Consider the following 25557-nt stretch of genomic DNA (forward strand, 5'->3'; position numbering starts at 1 on the left):
GTTAAGTGCTGAGATTAGGAAAAGGGAATGTCCTCAGTCTTTGTGGGCTACAGGAGCCATTACAGGAGTGTTCTGGTTTTTACTCTTAAGCATGTTCCTGTATTTAACAATAAGCAGCCATTGGGTTATATGGTCCCAGTATAGGGGCTGGGCTCCACCCTAGTGCATCCCTGGAGTGAGAGGGAGCAGGAACCGAAAAACTTATGACTCCCTGCTGGTGGCGAAATAGCTAGAGAAAATGTCATACCGAATTGTTTACATCAATTTGCTGCCTTGAACCTTTGTCCAGTGGGCCCAGGAGTGTGTTGAATGGGTGGCCGAAACCATGTTCTGGCTGCTGAAACTGCACAGTGCCTGATAGACGCGTCTTTAAATACGAAGTCATGCCCCTTTTGGTCAGTTCCTTTCTGTAAATGGCACCCATATAAATCTCATCTGCACCCGGTGGAGTTTGCTCGAGGTTTAATCCCTCTGCCTAGGGTTTGTTTTGTTTTTCCTAGAAAAGATCCATTTCAAGCCACTAAATCAGTTTTTGCATCTATGCATGTGCTATTTTACCAGCCAAATTGAGATGAGCAATTAAATACTTGTTCTAATTTACAGCTTTGATACGTCAGAGCTTTTCTGTGCACTGATGTTGTGCACAACTTGCATGTCTGCACCTGAAAACACCATGTGCACATCGCAGTCAGTGGGAATTTGGGGGGGGGGGAGGGGGGTGTCACGCAGTGCAGTGGCATCGTTGGTGAGTCTGCTGTAGCATGAATGTCCTGTTAACGTATGTGTTACTGGAAGTATTTTAACTGAAGACCTTTACAGAACTTACTGAAATCATGTGAGTGGTTTGTGATGGTACCTCCCCTACCTGCCCTCGGTTGCCTTTGGCTTAGAAGTGACCATGCAATAATGTCATCTTTGTCTTCTGCTTTTCCCCCATCCCTGACTGCAGATTTTCTCCAGTCACTTAGGCCGTGACGTCTGGGGCCGCGTGCTAGAGCAGGTGCTGTGTGCTACTTGGGCAGGAGGCACGGATCGCAAGCTTTGGTAGCGGGGGCTCTGCGCTGTGCCTGGGCATGGGGTTGAAGCCCCCCCAAGTTAAAATCTTTCTTGTAGGTCCACAGGGTGTTTTCAAAGGGAGTGGCATCTCAGGAAGGGACTATCCATCGAGGAGATCTCGTTCTGTCAATCAACGGCAAGTCCCTGGTGAGCTCAGTCCACGGGGATGTCCTGAATGCGCTCCATCAGGCGAGGCTGCACAAACACGCGGTCGTTGTCATCCAGAAAGAAAAAGACAAAGCAAACAATTTCTCCAGACTTGAGATATCAGCTACTGGCAGAAAATGTGTGGGGTCTGGAAAGGATGTTGCCATGGAAATAGGAACAGGTATGATCTTTGTCCAACAGCAGTTGGAAGGAGTCCCTTGCGGAGCAGACTAAGGGGGAAAAAGTCCATGTGTTTTAGATTAAAAATGTCTGTGTCTTATGCAACTGAAGGGAGCACATGAAATTACCTTTAACTTTTATTTGTACTCTTTGGAGCCCCAATCCAGACTTTTTCTTTTTTTTAAATACCATAAATAAGCAGAGACTTAGAAGGAAGTTTAGGGCCTAATCCAACTTCTACTGAAGTTAGTGATTGCCTTTCCACATTCTTTAAGTCCAGGATAAACTCCTTTAAAGTAATAACAGTAGTCAATGCAAGAAAACAAACAATCAAAAAGGGGGAAAAAAAACCTCAACCCCCCCCCAAGCCCTGCCGTTTATTATTTGTAGAGACTGAAACTTGCTCTTTGTAATAGCAGGTTTTATACTGTTTCTAATAAAAACATAGCAAAAGTTATTTTGGTGTTACAGTAAGTGGAGCTAAATCAAATCCAAGGCAGCCATCGTATATGAACTGGGAATAAATGATTTAACTGGGTGTCAGTGAAATCATGAATGAATTCCTGTTCAAGGCAATATTTCAGTGCAAAGGCTGTGCTCGGGTGTTATAAATGGATCTCCTATATTTTGCAGAACTAGGACACGTAACCCTTTAGTCGGTGCCTGAGCGTATTGGGCTGCTTTGTGCAGGATTGCTGTGGCGGGTTCAATCCTGCCCTGGCTCCTGCATCCCCAAGCAGGATCAGGCAGTGGCTGGGGCTCACTGCCCGGAGGTTTGCTACCACAGGCTGCCACCGACCCATCTTAAACCTCTTGGCTGTAGATGGGGTTTTTTTTTTTTTTTTTTATCATCTTACGCTTTAACTGGGTTTGATAATACAGCATTGTAGTGCAGCTAAAAAGAAACATGAGTGCTCTGTAAAGGAACGGACCAGCATTTCTGTAATTTTTCCCATGGGTTTAATATATATAATTACTTCAAAATCCCTTTCTACCCTAAATTTGCACATGCCCTGCAAATTGGCAAATGCTGAGTATCTGTTGGCTGCGGGCACTAGAGGGCAACATTATCCCATAAACAACGTAGAAGAGTGTTATTACCAATACATCTCCATCCTGCCAGGCAAAGCTCATCTTCAGATGCTTGAGATAACGGTAGCAATACTTTGTAATAATACAGCTGCGTCATTTTTACATTCATGCAGGACAAAAAGGATCCTTTTTCCCCAGAATTACAGATTTATTTTCTCCTGAGTAAAATTATAATCTATATTAGCTATAGCAATATTGCATTCTACAAACATCTAACACTGATACTGAGGAGGCAGCATGCACCTACTGGTAATTATAGTTGTGTCCATAGATTTGACACCAGCAGCAATTATTTATGCTAGTCAGTGATTGCTCCCTTCCCCGCCTCCCCACCCACAAGGCTGGAATGTGTTTGTTTAATGTAATGTCTGACTCACTACTGCTATTTAAAAATACGTGGTTCACTGGATAAGCAGGTGGTATCAAATTGAAGAAAATGAAATGTTCTCCACTTATTATAATTTTTAAGCCCTTTTGTTGATGCTGATGGTCTTTGGTAAGTTTAGCCTTAATGTTGCCAACAAAAATGCCTTGGCATGTTTCTGCTGATCATGTAAAATCGAAATGCCTCCGTGCATGATTACATTTTGCACTGTCTCCCCCTTACAGCTGCGGTAATGTGTGTTCGCTTCTAGGAGAAACTTAGTGGCAACGTGCTCGAGTTTGAACACGAACTAAACTGTGAATTGCTTTGTCACAGGAAGGAAAAAAACCAACAAAACACAACTTGCAATTTGCTGTTAACTGCATAACAAGATGCTGTGTGTATTCTGTTGCAGATCCAAACCTGGATATGAACAATGTCATCTGTGTTGAATTATTGAAAACCTCTGCTGGCTTGGGATTCAGTCTCGATGGTGGGAAAGCTTCAATTGCTGGAGACAGGCCCTTGCTTGTAAAAAGAATATTTAAAGGTACTGGGAACAGGCATACGCGATAGGTGTTATCCCACTTTTCCCGCTGTGCATTGTACAGACGTTTTAATTCTTGGACTTAGAAGCGAGGGGGGATTTTGTTGTCTCCCCCATTTATTATTATTTATTAGCCAAAATGGTCATTATAAAAACACTCTTGGGACTGGCTAGGGACTGCATGCGCTAGTAAACATTTATGGAGAAATCTGATTTATGAGATATGATACAGTTCGTTCCTGAGGTTGTCCACTGTTGTAGATACTAAATTTCAGCAGCAATATCTTATGTCCCAGTTTGAGAAGCTCGTGTCTTGTAAGAAGCATAATGCTGATAATGAACATGGTTTCAAAATGCCATCCTGCATTTTACACAATTACTATTTTTCCCATTTTTCTTCTGTCTTTGCTAATTTTCTTGTTAGATACAGCTATTAGCTCTCACTAAGAATATGTAGCGTGCATATTGAAAAACTGCCACTCCTGGATGCTGCGTGGTCAGCAGGTGTTGAACATGTATGAGCTGAGTATAGAAAGGAAACCAATACCGGAGCTAATCTGTGATTTTAGTTCTGTTTAGTCAGGGATGCGGTGTAGTGACAAATACATGGCTTCTAAAGGAAGCTGAACCTCTCAGTGAAGCTACTGGTGCTCAGCATATTCACAGGATCAGATTTCAGTGTCATGTTTCCTCCTAAACAGGAAAAAAAATCAGACTAATATTTCCTGAGTTCTCCGTTTGTCAGTTTTTGTGTGCATGTGTTTGTTGTCTCCCCTTTAAAAAGCGATTCTGAGGGTGAAGGGCATGTTTAATTTTTGAGGTCATTAATTCATGTCCTTAGTTACACTCCTCTTTTTTTTTTCTCTCTCTCTCTCTTTCTCTCTCTCTCTCCATGATTGCTGATGCTGTCAGCTAAATTACCATTAGAGGAAACATACCTTCAGCAGCAGCCTAGGGTGTGCCTCTCTTTAGGAGGTGTTTGTGTGTCTGTCTGAAGTTTGCTACCCATGCTTGGCTTGTCCCTCTCTAGTAGCCAGGTTTTGCAGTCCACTGTGTTACTTTCCACTTAGGACAATAAAATTCTGTTTGAGGAAATGTTTATGCAGGTTGTGTGCAACGTGGGTTTGTGGGTGGGTGTGTATATATATATATGCACATACACTTACACACATATATATGTTTGTGTGTGTATGTAGATATGTGTATCAGTCATCTTTTGTGCTCTCAGGCATCTTCCTTCAGAAACAGAACTTTTGTCTGAGAACAAAGACTTATCATTATCTCGGTTAAAGTAACCTTTTCTGTGAGATGCAGCATGGACTAAGTTGCTGGTGCTGAGCATGAGTGACTTGTATTGAAATTGCCACCGTTCAAAGAATCATTTATTTGCTATGTGTCATCCTGGAAAACACGTTTTCGTGTTTTGTTTTGTTTTTTTTTTTACTTTAACTTTGTTCCCTTTTTGCTCCTAGGTGGTGCTGCAGAGCAAGCTGGAAAAATCGAAACTGGAGATGAAATTCTCGCTGTTAGTGGAAAATCATTACTTGGCCTCATGCATTACGATGCCTGGAACATTATTAAATCTGTACCGGAGGGTCCTGTTCAGTTGCTGATCAGGAAACACAGAACTTCAGTATGATGGAAGCGCTGCATCTAACCACACCTGCTAAGACAAAACCTTTAAAACCCTCTTGAAGCTGTCTTTGCATTTCTCACGCCACACAGAAGTGTCTTAATGCCCTCCCGAGGAGTGCGAACGGCTGCAGCGAAGCCCTGAGCACGCGATGTGCCTCGTCCCATCTCGCCTCGTTATCGAGGCCGTCAGGAGCCGAACGCTGCAGAGATTTTTGTGTTATGTGGCAGTTTGGATGGAACTTCAAGACATTTACCCAGGCTCGGTTTAAAGTATTTTGACTGGGATAAATAACACTGTGCCTGTCCCTGATATTTTTAGTATCTGCAGAGTGTTGGGAGCATAACTTGTTGGTTGCCCTCCTGTTGACAAGGGTGGGTATTCAGACTGTACTATATCACTTAATTTGACTTCAGGGCACTTGTTTAGGGTCTGGTCTTTATTTCTTATAATAAGAGAATGTCTGGAACAATCTCACTTTATTCTTCTAAGTGCAGTTTTGCTAAAAATGCGTGACAAAAGAGAAGTATAATTTTGCACAACTTTTTAAGCCTAAAACAAGAGTGTTTTATCACAAAGCTAAAAAATCCTCTTAAAACTGATGAACTAACTCAGCATCCATCACAACTGAATCTGTTCTTAGTGGCGATTTGTATCCGAAAGTACTTGGCACTAATGCAGTAGAAATTTGTGTGCAAGAAAATCATGTCCAAATATTAGGTGATTGTCCACCGAGAAGGTGTACAGCAGTATAGCAGTTGCGATTAAAGTGGGAGTGAAAAAAAATGGGGTCTGAATTTAAAAATTTGGGCTTCTAACATTAGGCACCTTTAAAATCTATATATTTTTAAAATTGGGATAGTTGCAGGTGCTGAGCACTTGCTTATCCCACAGACTTCAGCGATTGCTAATTTTATCCAAAAGCCGGCGGGCCAGTTTTATTTGACGACAAGAGGTTTACGGCTGCCTAACTTTAAACACTCAGCCTGGAAAACAGTGGTCTAAGGGTGCGGATTTTAACAGATTAAATCTGAACTGGCCATGTTCGTGGTGGCTTTCCATCGTTCTTTTCTTTTCCTGTCCCCTATTTATTTTTGCCTGTGCGAAAGTGGGTGAGTACGTGTGCGCTGCGTGCAAGGCGCCAACGGCAGCGGCGGCACGGGGCTGGTGCTGAGGGTCCTGCGTGGTGAAATTGGAAAGGGTTTCCTAGATCACAGCTCACGAGGAGAAGCCGTACTGTAGCTACAGCAGAACCTCAGGGGTCATGGTGCCGCCCAGGCTTCGCTGGGATTTTCCCACCGCCGCTCACGGTCGGTATCAGTAGCGGGCGCTTCTGCTGGGGGTTGTTTATAGCAGGTTGTGTCAGGAGGAGAGAGCGTGGATGAGCGAGATTAGCCTGCGCTATTTCTCCCCCGACGTCTGGGGTGGCCAAACAACATGAAAGCGGTGCAGGAGGAAGCAGGCCACCAGCCTTATCAGCTGAGGACAACTTGCTCCCGAGCCCTCAGGCTGTTTGTGGAGCTCCGAGGGGAGCCCCGCGCTGAGGGCGCCCAGCCTGGAGCCGCCTCAGACCTGCAGTGCTGACCACGTTCGCGGGGAGCCAGGAGGCTGGGCAGCTGCTGCAGAAAGGTCTGGGCTGATCGCTTGAGCCTTCCCCGAGATCGTGCTCTAGTTCAGTTGGTATTTATTCAGCACAGCTTGTCGCAGTTGCTTGCAGGGTAGCGGGGCGCTCGCTTTGGTCCAGTTTTGGTAGGCTGCAGCTTGCTACGTGCAGAAGAAAACGCCGTTCTGCGAGGCGACCCGAGACCAGGCGAGCAGGAAAGCTGTGCCACGTTTGCTGGTAAATCAACAGATTTCATTCTTCGTCGGTGACGCGCGTCAGCATGGGGATCCAGGGCGAGCTGCAGCTCTGGGCTGCGGGAGGGGCAGTGCTGGGCGCAGTCCGGGGCTCTCGCCCTGCAGAGTCGCTGCTGAAGCTACTTCAGGTTCAGCGCTGCGAAGGGGCGGTGGAGATGGGTGCCTCGTGACGCCAAAGCTGGGCCGCTCCGTCAGGACCGGCCCTCGCCGTCGGTTGCCCCGGGGCAGGCATCGGGAGGGGGCCGTGCCCCGCGCAGGGGACCGCGCTGCGCCTGCGGGCTGTGCTGGGAAAAAGAGCTTAGCTGTGCTCGTCAGTTGGAAAACAAGGAGAAGACATTTGGCAATGACAAACAAACTGCGAGGCCTTGTTCGGGAACGACCAAAATCCGATTGCGACCGACAGTGTGTATAATAGATACATAAAATGCATGTGGAATTTAATGCAGCGTAGTGACTACATACCTGTATATGTATAATACGTACAAGTGCAGTACTGACTTTTTGCTACTTCAATATGGTAAATCACAATTGTGTTTTAGGAAATGGCATTTCTTTCCAGTCCACGGTTTAAAATTCATGAAGTCCCAACCCAGGGAGCACATTGCTCCCTCACTCCTAAGCCAGTGTGAACTCAAAGGTGAAATCTTCATTTTGTAGATTAATTTGAGGTGTCTTAAAATGAAATGTGGTGAATATTTTCAGACACTTATTTGCAGGTACTGTTCATTGTGAGTGATTTAGAAAGCTTTCATTTTTCAGTAATCAGATACTGTTCAGTCTTTTGTTTTACATGCACGTAGATATGTGTTGGATCAGTAACAGCAAAGAGAGGGGGGAATTTTTGTGTGTGATTCAGTAGTGACTATAATTTAAAAGATAGATTTAATGTTTAAAGTCTAATAGTTAATATGGATAGAATGACACACTTCTCTACTAACTTTACAGCAAGAAAAAGATTACTTTAGCCCTGATTGTCTCTGTCCCTGAAAATAACTATTTTTTGTGAAGGAACAGGAAACATCCTTAGTGATGCTTAGGAATGCAGTAGCATTTCCAGATGCCTCTGTTGAGGTGGTTCCCTGTAAAAGCCCCAGAATTTATAGGAGATGGTTCTGCTTTATTAAGAATGGGATGGATAGATCAAACGGATGTAGTGAACCTGCCATTACACATCTGGTAAAGTAAATGTTGTTACTTTTCTGAGTGCCTGTAACACTAAAATGGCAGAGGGAGTTTCATTAGTTCATCGGTATTCGATAGGTTTGTGAGTATTTTTAGGTTTGCTGATGGCACGTTGGCCCTGAGGTGATTCTGCCCTTGCAGGAGATTTGGCCAAGCCCTAGGAGGTGACTCTCCAGAGACTCACAGCTACGTCTAGGAAGACAAGAAATAAGGTTGTAATTACGTGCTTGATCCCAGACTGGTCCCAAAGGCATTCCAAATGAGGCTGAATTTCCTCCTAGATGGAGCAGGTCTGGCAGGGCTGACATCTGCTGCCTCCCGGGCCTGGAGCAGCTCAGGAGGATGCACATCCCGGGTAGGAGAGCAGGCTCTAGTGTGATACTGGCCAATAGCATGTCCTGTGGCGTTTTGCACCTGGAAGCAGTATCAGGCCGGAAGGGAGCCATATCGGATGATTTTCTTGCTAAAAAGACTCCTTTGAGGGCAACTAAGTATTAAGAAAATGTTGAGTGATTCATGTTTCCTAGTAACTCTCACTTAAAAATAACCGTGATTAATATTCTTATCAAAGGCAGAAGGAGCCATTCCCAGAGAGGAATGTGTACATGCTTCTGTGTTTAGGGTATGTAAATGTACACATGGAAATATTGAGGAGGAGTAGACTAGATCATGTGAGGAATTGGGATCCCACTCTAGGTAGGTTTTGTGTATTAGGCTGATACACTTCTTGTATGATATTGTATATTTACACTTTTATTTATATAAATAAAACTTCTTCTAATGAAAACTGTTTAAAATGCCTTGTATATTATAAAAAGTGAGTGCAATAACATGAAATAGATTGTACATTTTCAAATTTGCTGTCTCTGTTATGTAAATCTGTATCTCCATAAATTGTTTTGTTTGGTTTTTTTAGTGATTTTGAAAATAAATGGTATCCTTAGTACTCCTCTAGATATTTATTTCTGTTACGCCAAAGTCTGTCCCGTTGCGGACTGAAAGCGTGACTTGGGATCACAGAGACGAGGCTGTCTTAGAGAGCACAGTCAAAGATTGTGTTAAAGCAGTCGAGATGTGCATCTGAGCACAACTCAAGTTGTACAAGTGCACCTACCTCCCTCTTAGAGCTGTCATTCAGCATAAACAGGATTAAAGCATTTAAGAAGTCTTAGAAGGTGTTGTATAGGACCCGCTCTGGTATCTTGGAAGATGTGCTTGGTATTTCCACACCCAAGGAAAATGCAGATAGCAAAGGTGAACGCAGAGTTTTCACTCGGCGGCAGCCTCTGGAGCGTGCCAGCATTAAATGCTCTGCGCTTCCTGCTCAGCTCCTCGGCTTTAAGGAGGGCGGGTTGCATCTGCATGGACTCTGCATCTACGACTAGCCCAAGCCTGATACTCGTTGTCTTCAACTTTCCCTAGGGAAAAACTCCAAGCCATGGTAGGCAGGGAGTGCTGACAGGGCTGCGTGGAGCTGTCTGCGTGGGGACCCCGGGTAGCTGAGAGGACCTGAAGGAGCTGTGGTGGAGCCTAGCAGGAACTGCAAGCCTAACTGGGGAAGTTTGGGTCAAGTGATCCACCTTCTAACACATGCAGCTGGCTTCACTGGTGCTCTATTGCAGCTCGAAGCAAGCCTACTGCTGAGAAGGGTGAGCTGGGCCCAGAAAGCATGGTCCAGACGTCCCCCAGGGAGCTGCTGCAGCATGGGGACTGCCAAACACAACACAAGATGTTCAAAATCCAGTGCTATCTGAGAAGGTACGGACACACCAGCCGGTCCCCACCAGGTAGGCTGAGCCCGGGGAGGGATCTTGTTGTGAGTTAAGAGTTTATATCCACGTTGCAAACCTGCATGAGGTGCCCTGCATTGTGCTCACTGCAGCAGCTACACTGTGAACTCCTGCCTGGTTCACGCTGTTTGTAGTCCTGCTGCTTCGCTGGCGTGCCTTCTCGCAGGGCGCACGGCGTTAGCCCACATCTCTCCTCCCTGTGACTTCCGAACCTCGAAGACCAGGTTGCTTTCCAGACAGTGCACACTGGTGGGCAGAGCAGCGCATGAGTCCATGGCAGACCTGCTGATGGGCCATAAGACCTGGAGAAGAGTGAGATGGGAAGGTCCTTCACTTGCTTTAGAAATGTGCAAAGTGGCTTTGCAGCCAATCACTCCAGTTGCCTCAAACCAGGAGTCTCTGCTGCCAGCGTGCCCCAAGCACTTTCTGGCAGGAGACCAGGTTTATCGGGATGTTTTGTGGGTTGCAGAGCAGGGGAACCATACAGGTTCCTCAGGTGCAATGTGCCACCAGAAAAGGGTGGTTGGGCTGTTATTAGGTGGGGAAGACTTTGGCTTTCCCATGTTGTTGGCGCGGAGGGCACTAGCCTCATGTGGCTATCTGGTCCCTGGGCTGGTTCCTCAAAGGAGCATGGAGGATATCTCCCCCCACTCCTCTCCGGCAAGGATGCTGCTGGAGATGGTGGCATGACAGCAGGCTGTGCCCATTTGCTTTCAGTCCTGCGCGCCCAGGGCATGAGTGAGTACATGTCACGTGAGGAGGGAGAAGTCCCAGCTCTTCAGATGAATCACCCCGCACTGGGGCAGATCACGAGGCGAGGAGGCCACCTGCGGTGTTCCCCGCGCTGCCGTGCCCCTCTCTCAGGCTGGAAGGGGAAAGGAGGAGCTCTGCAGTCTCCCAATCCCCCATCTGCACCGAGCTCCCTTTTCCCAGTGCCCTCTCCTTTGCAAACAGCTACGATGAAAGGCGATATTGAGCGTGTGGCGTTTGGCAGTGCCTCGGAGCCGACGCAGGGTGGAATCTGATCCTGCCCCATGGGGTTTATAGAAGAGATTGTGCAAGGTGTAAAATACCCAATAAGAAGAAAACCCAGTGATATGAGAAGGGGATGTCAGGGTGGAGGGCAAAGCTGCGGGAGAGCAGCAGCCCACTTGTGCCGGGTGCAATGAGACACGGAGCAGAGGGGACTCGGATGATTTTTGGCCCTAGCGTGTCTCCCCTGCAGGAGTTCTGCATCTCCTGTGGGCTGCGTGGTAACACCTTCCTTGCATGGCAAAGAGGAAAAAAGGCATTTTTGTCATGAAGGTCTCCTCTACTTTCCCCTCTTCCCTGCTACGCTGAGTGCTGGGACTGCCTGGTCTCTCTTTCTCTCTCTTCTTTCCCCTGACTCCTCCGTATATCTGTCCTCCTGTCTATCCTTCTCTGGCTTTCTCCTAACACGTGACATGAGCGGGAGATGGACAGAGTTCAAGCGTCAGAGAAGAGTTGCTTTTACAAGATCAGTCTTGAAAGCCTTTAATTCAAATCTTAATTGCCCCAGACGGTGCCTAAATGAAAATACAGATAAAGTAATGGATTTAATCCATAAATGGATTAGTGCATATGACATTGTTTATGCACTAAGACATCCAAAAGCAGTAGAAAATCACATTTGTAAGCCAGTGTCTTAGGGACTGTGTGCTTCCTACCACGGATGCATTTCAGAGAGCAGGCATTTTCTGAAGACCTCGGAGCTTCTGTAGATGGGGAACGTGGCACTAAAGGCAGGAGAAGTTTGCAGTTTCGGACGTGGCTCCTTTTATTCCTGATATCTAAATAAGAGAAGTGGCAATACCTACTTTATTATTTGTGATCAAGTTTGTGATTCAATGCAAAAAAATCCCAGTTACTTGTCATTTTTGCTGTCTTTCCTGCTATTCTGTTTCCTGTTAGCATCTCTCAGTCTGACTTAAGCCCAAAAATGGCCCGTGTGTCTCTGATACTGATAGAACTCATAAAAATTTCTCTTCTATATTTCAAATTTATCGTATTGCTGAACTTGACCAAATGCTAAATGTCGCCGTCTGCATCCTTGCACGAGGGTGATGTGGAGGAGAGCCCCTGCAGGGAATATCCGTGCTCAGCAGGAGGAAAGGGGAGAGGGTGTGTTGCAGCCGGGCAGCGATGCTTGCATGCAAACGGGGAAGTGACGCGCGGGGAGCGTGTGATTGCCGGCAAGGGGAAGCACGTGTCCCCGGGCGCCGGCCCCACATGCCGCTTCCTGGTGCCCGGGGCATAGCCAGGGGCCGCGAGCGGGTGAACCGTGCTCCGCGCCACCGCTGCAGGCTCCCTGGCCTCTCTCTGCCCTGGGCTGAGAACCTGCAAGCTCGGTGCAGGAGTGTGCTGCTTCTCCTCCTTCCCAGGCAGTAGGCAGCGTAAGCGCTCTGGCAGCACCTCTGGCCAGTGCCCAGCTGCCCTGGCAGCGAGCAATGCTGCGTTACCGCAGGCTGATCCCTGCTGCTTCTGGCAGGGGAGGCTGTGTCATTTCTCCTTTTCAAGAAGTGCTGTCATCGCCTGCCCTTTGCGAGATGTCTTCTTCACCTGCTTCAGGCTTCACGGTTACCAGGAAAGCCAGCCAAGCCTTCCTATTCTCTGTGTAGCTGTGTGTTCCTCAAAGCACTTGAATCAGCTAAAAGATTTCCCAAGCTAGTCATTATTGAAATGATTTCTGAGGATTTTTCTTCTTTTTTTTTCAATCCCTTTAAATGATCATAAGAAAAAACCTTCTTGGTGCAAATACCCGTGCCCTGCTGAAATAAAGCTCGCCCTTCCATCACACAGCATGCCAAGCTCTGACGCCAAGGATGTTTTTCAGCAGTCGAGGTATTTCTGAAGTGAACCAATAATAAAAACAGAACCTTTCTGCCTTTCGGTTTACAGCCGCGTATGGGCTGGCCTCACCTCAGCGTGAGGCTGAATCAGTCTGATATGATGGCTCTGAGCAAACAAGCCAACCCGAAATTGCTCCGGCTTTGCTTTGTTTTCCAGCCTCACGCCACGGCTCCCCGTGCGTGGGGCCTGCGGCAGCCGTGCCGAGGGCAGCCCGGGGCCACCCACCCCTCGGCTGCTGCGGCTGGGGTGGCAGGGACCCGGCGTTCGCGCGGCTCAGCGCCTCTGTCGCAGCTCGGTCGCCTCCCTTGCCGGGGCACAAGTAGGTGCGAGAGGAGAAGTCCCCTCCCCGACCTCCCACAGGCTGCAGGGCACAAGGCAGCCGCGGTCTTGGGTCTGATCCTGCGCTCAGAGCTGAGGCAGGAGGTGCAAACGGGGCACCTCGAGCTGGGCAGAGCGCCCTAGCACAGACGAAACCTGGAATGCCCCAGAAGTGCTGCGATGAGTGTGGCAGAGCTCTGCCCAGTGCTCCCCGGGCGGTCGTGGCGGTAGCTCCGGACACCTGCACCCTGCTCTGCTCCCTGCATGAAGCCAGGGGGAGGTTCATCTCCAAACGGGACCTCTGCAGCCCGTTCATCTGCCTTAGACACAGTGTCATTAAAGGGAACCGTTTTCTTTGAAGACTTAGGAGCTGGGCTGTCTCCTGGAGGTCGGTGCCTTGGCCCGGGAAAGCGGCGCAGGAGAGCTGGAGGAGCAGAGACGAGTAGTGCTCCCTCCATCCCTTCACACGCGCAGGGAGCAACGCCAAAGCCCTCCTCGACCATGCAGTGTCCTCGAGAGGGACCTGCTGGTGACACCCATGTGACGGCAGCTTTCCTCAGCACGTAAGGCAAGATCCGCTCAGGACAGCCGATGGCTGTTAAGATCAAATGACACAAATACAACTAATTATTTGGGGTTACTGCACTTTATTTTATGGGATCTTTTCTGCTGCTGAAGGGATTCGTGAAGTTTGCTCCGGTGCTTTTGGAGGAGTCTGGTCTGGTCAGCTTTGCACTGCAAAGAGGCTGTGCGTGCGAAGGGCCACAGCCTGCCTGCACCTGCTTTCTTCAGCATCGCCCAGACCGTACAATGATGCATCGCAGCCCCTTGTTTTCAGCTGTACTGGCTGTCAGGAATATTGCTCACCGACAGTAAAGCCCTCAGACAGTCACCTACACCATGGAAAGCCCTGCCAGACGGACAGACGTCACGTCATATCCCCGAGCCTTTCCTGTCCAGCAGCCTCGGGTCCCTCCAGATGCACATCATGCCCTCGAGCCTCTGGCGTCACAGTAGGCAAATCAGTCCCTTTCAGCTGTACGTGCTAAAAATAGTCAGCAGCATGTGAGACGCTGCTTTTCGGTTGACTTAAAAAAAGAAAAACATCCTGCAGGGAATGGGAGGGGGCTTGTTGTCTGTTGTCTAGCAATTTATTTAAGGAAATGCTTGTCGCGCGCCCTGTCTCGGGTGCGAGGCTGTGAGCTGGCGGCCGGGGCCGGGCGGGTTTTCGCCCCAGCGCCCGCAGCCTGGCCGTGACGGCCCTGCGCTTGTCGGCGTTGCGGGCGCCCGCGGCTAGTGGCAAGCGCTCCGGGGTGGGAAGCCCGGCGGTTTGCTTCGCCAGGTTGGTTTGCTCTGCTGTTTTGGTGTCAGGTGCTTGCGGGTGAGTCAGGCTCCTTTGGGCAGAAAAGCCTGGGCACAGTTGGGAGATGTTGCTGCCCTGCCCTGCGGGGAGGAGCCGGCCACCGCACCATGCTAGGCTCCGCGGGGCGGTGGGCAGGGGGGTCTCTGGATGTCTTTGCAAGGCTGATGAGACTGTGTGTTGTGATTTGTTTCCTACTGGGGCTGTGAAAAAATGCAGCCACAGTGGCCCTTGGCACCAGGTTGGTGGGCCTCCTCTGGACTTCTTTACTGGTGCCCCCCGAAGGGACATTCCTCAAACCTCCACTGGTGGCTAACTGGGAAGGGACAGGGACTTGCTTTGCTCTGATTTTTTTTGCATCTACTGAAAACCAGAGCCTTTGACAAGGAAGCTTTCAGCCCTCCGTACGCTGGGAGCACGTCCCCCCCGGCATGCTGCTGCCTGCCGTTGACACCGGGGAGAAGCAGCCACCAAGTCCCGGGAAAACCTCTGGCAGTGCACGGGGCAGCCAGCGATGATCTCAGGCTCTCCTCTCCATGGACACGTCCTCAGAGCCTGACTTTAGGGAGCAAGAGTAATCTCCGCAGCATCCCTCTGCTACTCCCTCTTGGTGAGTAGAACAATTTCTCCCCTGCCAAAACTCTAGCTTCTAAACTCTTTGGAGAAAGCCAAAATCTGACCTTGGCAAAACTCTCTGTATTCCCTTCTGCCTGCATCCAAGACTAAAACTTTAACATGAACATGTAGCCATCATCATTGCCCAAAGATTCTCTTCCTCAAAACTGCAACGCCTCCGGTAAAGCTAACGGTGCCCCTGACACCACCGAACTATTTTGGGGGCAGTAGCTGCTAGAAAATATTAAAACAGGCAAATTGTTTTCCCGTTTTGAAGTTCCGGGAAAACCCTAATCTCCCCATGTAAATATACTGGCAGTCTCCTGATGCCTTAATGTGTGTCTTCTAAGTATTTGGAAGGAATTTGTATAATATGATCACTCATTCAGAATCCTCAGAAAACAGAGCTATAAAAACGTTGACTCATTTTCTTTGCTAGCACATCATATTTATTATCTCAACAAGAATTCAAGACATACATGCATGCAGCATACACTGAAACATCCAGCCTGTATCCAAAATAGGCCTTCAGGAAAACAAGCTCATGCTGATACAATCATACAGCAGATCACTTGGAGAAGTAACACAAGGTCTCAGTGCCTAGGCAAGACATCAAGCTCTTGCTCTTATGCTGGCATTGGTCACTGGGATCTAGGTCTTTTTCCCAAGCTCACGGTGAATGAGAAACATAAAAACATTTCATGAAAAATAAATAGTCATTACGGATCTAGACAAAAAAATACTGCAGAACTGCTCAACTCAGACATCTTGAGGATAACGCACCCCCCAAAGTTTCATAACATTCATGCCTGCTACAGCTTGAAATAGTGGTTGGGCTCTAGGAGCCTCACACCAAGCTTGCTATTGGATTTTAAAGCAGCACACATTGAGCAGAACACTTTTATTCAAATACAGTTCAGTTATTAATGTGAATATTAATGCTTTATTTTCCTGAGAGTCCCAGTCAGGCTAATCACTGTTTAGCTTCCTGAGGGCTTAGTAAGGACTCTGGGACTCCACCAAGCCCAGGGGCTGCACCAGGAGCCCTTCGGGTAAGTTCAGGACTTCCTTAACCAACAGCTGTGCTAAGTCGCACGCGGAGCTGGCCTGGAAGCTGGTGTTTGGCCTAACAGAAACTCTTTGCATTTACTTTTTAATATCTGAAAAAATGACTTCTGTACATGTCAGCAAAACATGTTACTTTGCAGTGCTAAGACGAATAACAATTATTCTTGAAACAGTATGTTCTCACTGAGGAGGCATTAGCTGGCTTAGAGGAGGGAGGAACTGGCCTCTGGTTCAAGCAAACGGCAAAGCTCCCAGTAGTGTCACTGGAACTGGGTTAAGCCCTATATACAGCAAGGAGACAAAGTCAGTCACCTTCTGCTAAGCAAAATCAGTGTCAACAAGTAATAGTCCCATAGTCAGTCGTGATGGAGTTTAAAGAGCTAAGTAATGACAATTTTGCAAAGACAGATTCAGAAGAACTAACTGAAAAATTCATTATAAATGTAAACGAGAATTCACTGGGCAGGAATGTAATTTGAACTGACCCAGGATTCAAAAGGTACAAATACGCACCCCTATCAAATGCAAAAGTATTTATATGCCAAAGCAGAGAGTAGTAAGAGAAGCAAGAATATGACTTCAAATTACTCTTCCTGTTACATCTCCTAAAAGAGATGGTTATTTTGCATATGTCTGCATACTGACTCAAAGGCAATTACAAAACATGTTCAGGCACAGCCATTTTCTTGCTAGTTTACACCCCTGAAGAATACTGTTCAAGGTCCCGTCTGACATTCGTGACCAGCAGCGCTGCTGTTTGCCCTGCTGCCAGCCAAGCCAGCGTTGCAGCAGCTCCCTCAAAGCCAGCCCAGTGCAGCCCTTCGGTGAGACACGCACAACACATTGCCATCCACTGGATGAATTACAGCAGCTTCTCCCTTCCAGAACCGAAATGAAGCTGCCATGAAATGAAACAGAAATAAAGTATAAGGGAAAAGCTTCCACCTAAAAGTATCATTGCACATTCAGGAATCCAAGGTTACTTTCTTGCACTAACATTCACTTTCGTTGACATTATTTCTTTAAAGAGAGGTAGTTGCTTTCTTTGAAAAAAATAATGTTCTCAAGAAAAACCTCAGATTTAACCTTAACATCCACTTCTATAGATAAGTTACTGTTACTTATAAAAATACACTGCACTACTGTATTGTTCTCAAGAAATTCTCTTTAATATTGAAAGAATCCTTTCACCAAATGCACATACCTCAATACCTGTATTTCTCTGTGTAATATATACTTATCTATATCCCTTTTCATATTTAATGATATACTAAAGTATGCTTCACTCAGTGATGCACTAAGTATTTCCTTTATTATCAGAAAGCATTACACTTTCTTTTAGTTAATAGGATGTATTTTTGTCATGATTTGAACAGTTCTTCATACTACTTTTTGAGGCTAAACATATAACAGCCGATTAATAGTTCCATGAAATACTTATCTCATGCAAGTGGGGTGCATATATATATATATATATATATATATATAATATATGTAAATATATATACACACATATATATAAAATATAATATAGACTAGAATTATGCAACATCTTGTTAATTCACAGAATCATAATTATTAGTCAGTGAAGCAACATCCTATAACAAATAACCTTTCAGTAAAAAAAAAGTTTTAATTTAATGAGTGAGATAATCCCAACACCAGATCCCTGTCCAGCAGAATCGATGCTTTAGGAAAGAAGAACAGTTGGAAACGAGGCAGCCGGCTTTCGCACCGCGTTACGGGATCCTGTCACCCAAGAGACGGACGGGTTTGGCTTGCTCCGGAGGTGCCGCGGCCCCGACGGCAGCGCGGGCGACCGCAGGGTCAGGAGCTCCGCGTGGCCTGACCTCGGTTTCCACCCGGCATTCCCAAATAGCTGTGTATCCCTGGGATAGCTGTAGCATGGTCCAAAGAAATCACATTTTGATGGCCTTCATTCAGCGGCTGCAGGCAGCGAAACGCAACGGGATTTGCTCCATCTCCCCGGCGTAAGTGAAGTCTCTCGTTGCAAAGGCGCGAGGCCAGGTCTCGCCAGCTTCCCCGCGCCGCCGCTCACGTCTCCGGGCAGAACAGCTTCGCGAGAAGGTTGAGGATCTTCTGGCGCAGGTTCCACTTGTCCCCGATGCGGCGCAGCTGCACGGCGCACTCGGCCACCGCTTCCTGCTCTGCAAAGCACGAGACACAAGCCCTCAGCGCCGGCAGCGTCCCGCGCCCGTGCCGCGACTCCAGGAGCCTCTGGTATTTTTTAAGAGTTTTTATTCTAGAAGGCATCTCCTCTGGGTTCAATTTCTTACAGGGGCCGGTAATTTCAGCAAAACTCTTTTTTTATATATATATAATTTTTATTCTAGAGGAGATCTTTTCTAGGTTTGAATTTTTACAGCAATTTTTAAAATTGTCTCCTAGCAATTTTTCAAAATTAAGAATCCCTCCCCCCCGGTTGGACCCTGTTCTCCCCCTGCCGCCGGGGCCCCCCGGGGCGCCCTGCCCCGCGCTGCCCCCAGGCCGCGGGCGCTGGCCGCGGCCCCGGTGCTGGAGCGCGGTCGGGGCGGCGGCGCGGCGGAGACCCCCCTCCCCTCCCTTCCCCTCCCCTCCCCTCCCCTCCCCTCCCCCGAGGACCCCCCCGCCGTACCTGCCGGGGTGGCGGGCGGCGCGCTCTTGCGCACGGTCCTGGCGGGCATCATGCCGGCGGCGCGGTGCGGCGCGGCTCGGGGCTGTACGGTACGGCGCGGCGCGGCGCGGGCTGGCGCGCGAATGAGGGCGGCGCGAGCCGGCGCGCGCCTAAGAGGAGGAGGCGGCGGCGGGGGTTTCCCCGCGGCGGTGACGTGCGGCGGCGGTGGGGGAATCCCGCCCCCTGCCCTCCCCCAATGAGCGCGCGGCGCGGGGCGGCGAGTGGCGGCGTGTCGGCGCGCGCCGCGGGCGGCCCGGGGCGGCGGGACGGGGCGGGCGGGCGCCAAGGCCGCGCCGCCCGTCACTGCACCGCGTTGCTGCCCGCGGCGATGCCGGCGTGGCTGTCGCGCAAAGCCGAGCGGGCCTCTGTCTCCCGCAGTCGGTCACCGCGCTGGAAAGAGTGTCGGAAAGAGGCGGCGCTCGGCGGCTCGGCTCAGCAGCCCTGTCGTGCGTGTGTACGTCCAGTCCAGGGCAAGCTCCCAGTCGGGTTGGAAACAAGCACAGACCTGCTGAAACAGGGCCGCGATTTCACTCACTGCACAGTCAATCTCCAAAACCGCTTTGATGACCTTGCAAAAGGCCCTGGGCCCGGTCAGCCTTTCCCGTGAGACAAGGCTGGCGTGTGGGAAGGAGGAAGCCCCGCCGAGCGCCCTGCTCGCCCCGTCGAGGCTGCAGCCCCGCGGTGCCCTGTGGCCAAAACAGCCTGTCCTCAGGCCACGGCAGGACGGCGCGTGGCAGCCTTTATTTCGGCCCACCTCAAGAGATGGGCTGTCCAGCACCCGTCTGCAACGCATGTACTGCTGCTGGGGTGCCACCGCAGCGTGGGGTGCAAGCGCTGAGCCTGGTGGCTTCTCACGGCGAGACTTCCTAATAAAGGCTCACGGCTACATGGGTCTGTTGTAGTTATTCTTGCGAAATGGCAGCTCACGGGCAGCAGGCTGTGGGCGGAGCGCGGAGGGATGCTGGTGTCCCGCGGCATGTGTGCGCTGTGGTGCGACCTGGTGCCCAGGTGTCGGAGCACCTGAAGCGGGAGCCTCTAGTGCATCTTGGACGGTTCAAGCAAACGACCCTGTACGGGTACGGGTTTTACGCCAAGAGCGATGAAGGGGTTGTTTCCTTGACTTGATTTCTTTGGGCTCCTTTTCCAGCTGTAAGCACGTGTGAACACCCTTGTTTCTAAAGCAGGCCTGCTTAGCGGCAGCTGCCCTTTAGCCTGTTACATAAGAAAGTGTTTCTTCATAACAGGTCCGTCGGGTTTCCGAAGGCGGGAAGCCTGATAAACAACTCGGGAGCATGTCAGCCAGCCCGGATGACGTGTCGCTTCCCTCGCTGGGGATGTGTCCTTACGGTCTGGAGCACACGATGCTCAGGGCTGTATCATCTCGCAGCAGTAACGTGGGCTGAGGGAAGCCTGAGGGCTGCTCTGTAAATCACTGCAGCTCCTCTGGGACGCTGGTGCTGGGAGGCCAGGGTGTTTCCTGAGACCCCCGTGTGCCCCGTATGTGCCACGGTGCCCACGGCGCAGGGAAGAGGGAAACTCCGGCCTGTTGCACTGCTGTGCACCTGCGTCTTCCTCCCTGTGAAGGGGGAAGCAAGCAGGAGAGGCGCAGCCAGGATGAAGGGGCGTTAGCTGTGGTGTCTCCTCCTTCCCCCTTACCTGCGCTTACCCCAGGTGCTGCCGTAGGCTGGTAGGGCAGGTTGGCACATTCCCAGCACGTGGTACATTTTCTCTCCCCGTTCCAGGGCGGTGTTGGTGCTGCAGCAGGAGCGGTCCGAGCGCAGCGCTGGGACCGAGCCGGAGACGCGGCGGTGCTGGGTCCGACCTGGCTCCACCGATCCCCCAGGCTATCACCTCCATGCTTCCCGCTGCTCCCTCGCTGTTACCCCAGCACCCGAGCTGCCACGTGGGACGGTGCTGGGAAAGCAGAACCGGTTATTTTGCTCATCTAGGCAGACGCAGAGGAAATCTGGGGCTTGTCTCCTCGGTAAATTCATAGACAGAGCTAATAGGCAGCATATTTAAGTGACTCCACTCCAGTGAGGTGGAAAACGAAATGAACCTTGATCGTGTTCTGCTTAGCAACAGTTCCTCACTGAGAAGGAGGCTGAGCTTTAAATATAGGCTTTAAATATAGAGCTTCTCCCTATATTGCTGCAGCAACGCCAGGAGATGGGCCCTTCTTTTGGGCACACATGGGAGAGGAGACGCCTTCCATCCTAGGGCAGCTTGGCACAAACTAGTGGGCAGGTGGAGCTGCAGGTTATTGCTTGATTTTATTCTAAACAAAAAGTGATAGGAGAATAAGAGTGGGGCGGGAGGGGGGGGCTTTGGCGTGCAAAATGCGGTTAATAGACCTGTCTCTGAGCCGGCATGACTGAAATGCTCACCTCTGGCTGGGTGCCACCCTACTGCTGCGGCGGGAGCCGCGAGCGCGGCGGTGCAAGGCAGCAGCCCCGTGCTTGGGGTGGAGCTACTTGCACCAGCTCCGGATCTGGCCCTCCTCCCTGGGGGAAGCTGCAGGAGGAAGGCTGCTTGACAGGAGCAGCACTGATTATGGCATGTCGCAGCAAGGGCAGAGCAAACGAAGCCCCTTGTGGTTTCAGGCAGCCGATGAGCCCTGAGGCTTTTGGTTTCAGTTCCCTTAAACAAACCAGCGTGGCTGTGGGAAACACAGGCCTCCGGGAAGCTGCTGCACCAGAGGAGCCACAAAAGCTGCTTCTTGCCTTGGCTTCGCTGAGCCGGGCGGCAGCGGGGTCTCGGGACCCCGGCGGGCATAGCCGCTGCTGAGAAAATGCAGGAGGGCAGGAGCGCAGGCAGGGCACGGGCATCTCGTGGTGGTGTCCTCACCTGGATGCCGTCGTTCTTACATCGGGACGGGTAAAACGGGTTCCACCGAGGAAAACCAGCCTTCAAAAATGGAAATACAAGGAACCGCCAGATGTGATTCCCTCCTCCCGGTTTGTTTTTGTGCGGTGTCATTTAAAGTTAGCAAAATTGCACAGCTGGGGAGAGAGAACCAACTTGAGAAGACAGACCACAGCTTTCCCAGGGCCCTGGCAAATGTGTTCGCAGTAGGAACGTCTTACTGAAGCATGTGACTGGCTTTCAGTATGACTAAGGTGAGGCGGCAGGCGGGTTGAAAGGAAACCGAATGGGACAGAAACGAAATTGAGAGTAAGAGAGAAAGGAAACTAACCCCCCCCCCCCCCCGAACTCAGTTATTTGTGCTGAATCAGCTTCAAGCTATTTTTGTGTCTCCCTATAAGATTTTGAATAAATCACCGCTGTTTCATTAATGGAAGTCTTTCTCTGCTCTTCCGAACGGCGTCTGGCATTGGCAGCTTTGTGCTGACTGAGGAACTGTTTCCCTCGCTCCCTTTTCCCATTTCTGCGCACCGCAGAGTCGGTGGTGCCTGTCGATCCTCCCGAATCCGAACGCACTAGCAGGAAACGAAGGTCTCTTGCAGTAAGCGCGGACTAAAGGTTGTGTCGGGAAAGCAAGGCAGGGCGCGGCTGCGCTGAGCCCGGCGATGGGAGCTGCCCCGGCTGCGTGCCGGCCTCGGCAGGCGCGCTTGCTTTTTGTCACTGCTTAGATCAGCCTGACTTTTCTAACTGTTTGCTCTTCTCTGGTGCCATTCATCCAGGGATCTTTCACTGCTGCAAGTAAAGCTCCACAAATCCTTAAGCATTAGTCTCGGCTTCACTTTTCAAGGAAATGGCTTTGCTCTGTGTTAGCAGTTTTCCTGCAGTAACTGAAGCAAAGCTTTGGCCTACAGCAGCCACTGCCGAATTCCCAATATTTCCACTATGGTGAGGGAAGGGGTTAATGCAGGTTTAAATAGTTACGTGAACAACTGTAGCTAGTTCTGCTTTAAATTGCTGGTGCGATTCAGCGCAAGACAGGTAAAGAAACCAGGGAGGACTCCTGCTTGCCTGCTGCTCGGATGGACCCTCTCCACTTGCGCAGGTCTTATCTGCTGTTTAAATATTACCTAAAGGCTTTACCACCAATTCTTAGACTCTCCCTCCTGAGCTGTTTTCTCTAGCCTGCTTCCTCTGAAAGCTTAATCATATAATTTTCCTAGTAAAAGATGAACTTCATGGCCTGGTCATATATTGCAGTGTTTCATCACTGATGGGATGGGTAAATGCCCGTTGAGTCTTTTCCTCTGTGGACCACCTGCGTGCCATGCAAGCAGTGTTACTTATTTTCCTGTCTGCAAAAGCCTCCTGAAAGATTACTCACATGTACCTGATCTGGTCCCCACCAAAGCCGGCGCAGCTTTCCTGTTGACACTAATAGTGTTTGGTTCAGGATGTGCTTGTATGCCAGAGCCCCTCCTTGATGTGTCTGGAGTGTGAGCGAGTTTGCACTGACCGTGTGCTCTTTAATCGGGGGGGGGAGGTAGCTGTGAGAAAACTGAGTTGACTGAATTTTCCTGGCCTTAGGTTCTTGTATGATCAATTCTAGATTAGCCAGGGGCAGATTATCTGGTGTGCCAAATTTTCTGTGAAAGCCAAAGCCAAAGACACTAAAGATGGCTCCATGTAAGGCCAGCCTGGGTCTGACAGGGTCTATTGGAGGCACAACACAACCAGCAGCAAATTGCAAACAGCAGTCAGCAACATGAGCACCCTTGTGCATCAAGTCTCTTCCTTTGGATCTTGAAACAGGTGCCTGTTCAGTCCTTAGAGCTATCTCTATTCAGCCAGTCTGTGCTCACTGAAATGCTTTCTGAAGAGCTAAAAAGGCCTAGCAAAACAGAGAGCAAAATCTGTTATTTGTTAGGTGGGTGTGAGCACTCTTGAAGATGACAATACTCTCCTAAAGGCTGGTCTTTGCAACTGCTATCCAGAACAAGTAGATATTAGTAAAGTAAATACTGGTATTGGTTGCTGTTTGTCAGGCTGGTGGAATGTTTGCTGAAGAATTCTTGGTGCGCGTAGGTGTCTTTGCAAACCCCGAGGATGTTGTTAACACAGCTGCACCATCACTGCCATTTTTCTGTGCAAGTCCTTCCAGAGATCGTGACTATGGATATTTCCATCTTGCTACCTTTGCTGTAGATCTGAATGTACTCCACTTCTGCAATCCGGTGCGTATCATTGCATGCTCGTCTGCCCGATCTTTCTCAGGCCCTCCTATTTCCCCAGTTCCTTACAGCCTCCCCTGCAGTTTAAATCATAATTTTTGTATGTAGTGGACAAAGGATATGTGGGATTGAAAATTGGGAAGTCCCATGTATGAGATACCTGGCAGCTCCCTTGCCCGCTGATGCCATTGTAGCTGAGCCAGCAAACTGCAGGGCTCCCTATCAGGGACTCGCCGTGGGCCATCGAACTCCAACAGAGTTAGCGAATCCGAAGGAACTGTGCTGGGCACTGGCGTGGTGAGCTGCGACCCCGGCCTGGCACCAAACAGCTCTTCACCACCTCAGAGGCTCCCCTGCGCCTTTGCAATGCTCTTTGCTGTGAAAGAAGCAATTTTGCATGGTTAGAAGATTTTTTCAGACCTTTCTGAGCATTTTCTCTGGGCTGAAGTGCCCTGTTCGAATAATCTCCAACTGGATAAAGAATCGCTCAGTGCCATAAATTGCACAAAGCAGATTTAAAGTGGGAAAGATTTTAACCGGGGAACTTAGAGAAAGAGGAAAGCAGAATTAATAACAGAAAACAAGGATCAAATCAAAGTTAAATGCAGTATGTTTTGTGAAACGTCCTCCATTGAAATTTTGAGGGCTTAACTATTTTATTAACTGTAAAGATTAGAAGTCTACACTTGGAAAAGACAGAGTATGTTCAGCATTATCAGAAAGAATCTCCTTAACAATTTGATTCATCAGTGAATTGCATGAATAAAAGACGAGGCATGATTGGTCTGGAATTTAGGGGCTATATCTTTACTATAACAAGGTAAAAATGAGAATATTACTTGGGTTTCATTTAGAAAAAAGGGTCACAAAGCACAAAGACTCTTGTGGTTAGATCATCGCAGCCCAGACATCAGGAGCTTGCAGGAGTAGCGGAGCAGGCTGTGCCCCTACCCGACGCGTGCACGTACACATTGCCGGGATATACCCGCTCCGGGGCGCTTTGGTGGGCACCAGCAGCCTCCAGCAGGACAGGCCCTGGCACCAGGAGGGTCTGTGCTGCTTTCCGTGCCAGGGTCTGCACAGCTGCATCATGGCAGTGCTAAGTCTGCCCTGTGCCCCAGCTCTAACGCGCTCTGCGCAGGCTGTGCTAGCTGGGAAGTGGAGCAGGCTGAAATTACACATGGGTGAAAGCTGGCAATTTGACCACAGACTGTGAAGTCAAAGGACCACCAGGCTCATCACTAGACTTACAGTGGAGCTGGTATCAAAGGGCTGGCCAGTGTCCTATGTTGTGAAGTAATTTCACTTTAAAGCTTTGCCTCTGATTACTCTAAAACAGTTCATTTCCTTTTGTGTTTAATTTTTCTTACCCAGAAACATACACCAAGAAAGGAGGATAGATGACTTTTGCTGCCAGTTCTATACCAGAAAGAAAACCAAAAGCCTTCTGGGAGATGGAAAGACACAGCTTCCCCCCAGATTTGCTGCAGGAAGGGCTGCAAGAAGATGCACATCAGCACTTCCAGGTACCCCCCCATTTAGACAACAAGGTTACAGCAATATCGACAGATGCTGCGGGCCGATGGCAGAAGCAAGAACCTTGTGGCACGGCTGGCACGCAGACGGGATCCAGGCCTGTCCCTTCCTGCCCACGCGTGCTCCTTTGGGGGCTCTCAACGTTTACTCAAGAGATGTGATCATCTCACAGCG

The 25557-nt window shown here is 49.4% G+C and overlaps 2 protein-coding genes across 6 annotated transcripts in view; one reads left to right on the top strand and one right to left on the bottom strand.

Annotated features, from left to right (window-relative positions):
- LOC112982170 (PDZ domain-containing protein 2) overlaps positions 1-9004 on the top strand; it is a 210769-nt gene extending 201765 nt beyond the window's left edge. For all 5 annotated transcript variants that reach the window (XM_064500657.1, XM_064500658.1, XM_064500659.1 and 2 more), the window contains 3 exons: positions 1114-1384; positions 3255-3389; positions 4859-9004. In XM_064500657.1, the coding sequence (XP_064356727.1) occupies positions 1114-1384; positions 3255-3389; positions 4859-5025 (573 nt within the window). In that variant the 3' untranslated portion in view covers positions 5026-9004. The remainder of the gene's footprint in view (positions 1-1113; positions 1385-3254; positions 3390-4858) is intronic.
- An 8320-nt stretch (positions 9005-17324) lies between these two features.
- Positions 17325-18918, bottom strand: PMAIP1 (phorbol-12-myristate-13-acetate-induced protein 1). The gene is made up of 2 exons (XM_064500060.1): positions 18711-18918; positions 17325-18246 (listed from the first exon to the last, which is right to left on the bottom strand). Exons 1-2 carry the CDS (start codon positions 18765-18767, stop codon positions 18136-18138), a joined length of 168 nt encoding a protein of 55 aa, XP_064356130.1. The 5' UTR covers positions 18768-18918; the 3' UTR covers positions 17325-18135.
- Between the last annotated feature and the right edge of the window lie 6639 nt (positions 18919-25557).

Source organism: Dromaius novaehollandiae, chromosome W (assembly GCF_036370855.1).
Source record: "Dromaius novaehollandiae isolate bDroNov1 chromosome W, bDroNov1.hap1, whole genome shotgun sequence".
Lineage (NCBI taxonomy): Eukaryota > Metazoa > Chordata > Aves > Casuariiformes > Dromaiidae > Dromaius > Dromaius novaehollandiae.

Bases quoted from the DNA above. Each gene is read 5' to 3' on its own strand.
- PMAIP1 (XM_064500060.1), bottom strand. From the start codon at position 18,767: ATGATGCCCGCCAGGACCGTGCGCAAGAGCGCGCCGCCCGCCACCCCG. The intron at 18,247-18,710 runs GCGGGGGGGTCC...TGCTTTGCAGAG, and splicing joins CCGCCACCCCGGCAGGTACG to CAGGAAGCGGTGGCCGAGTG.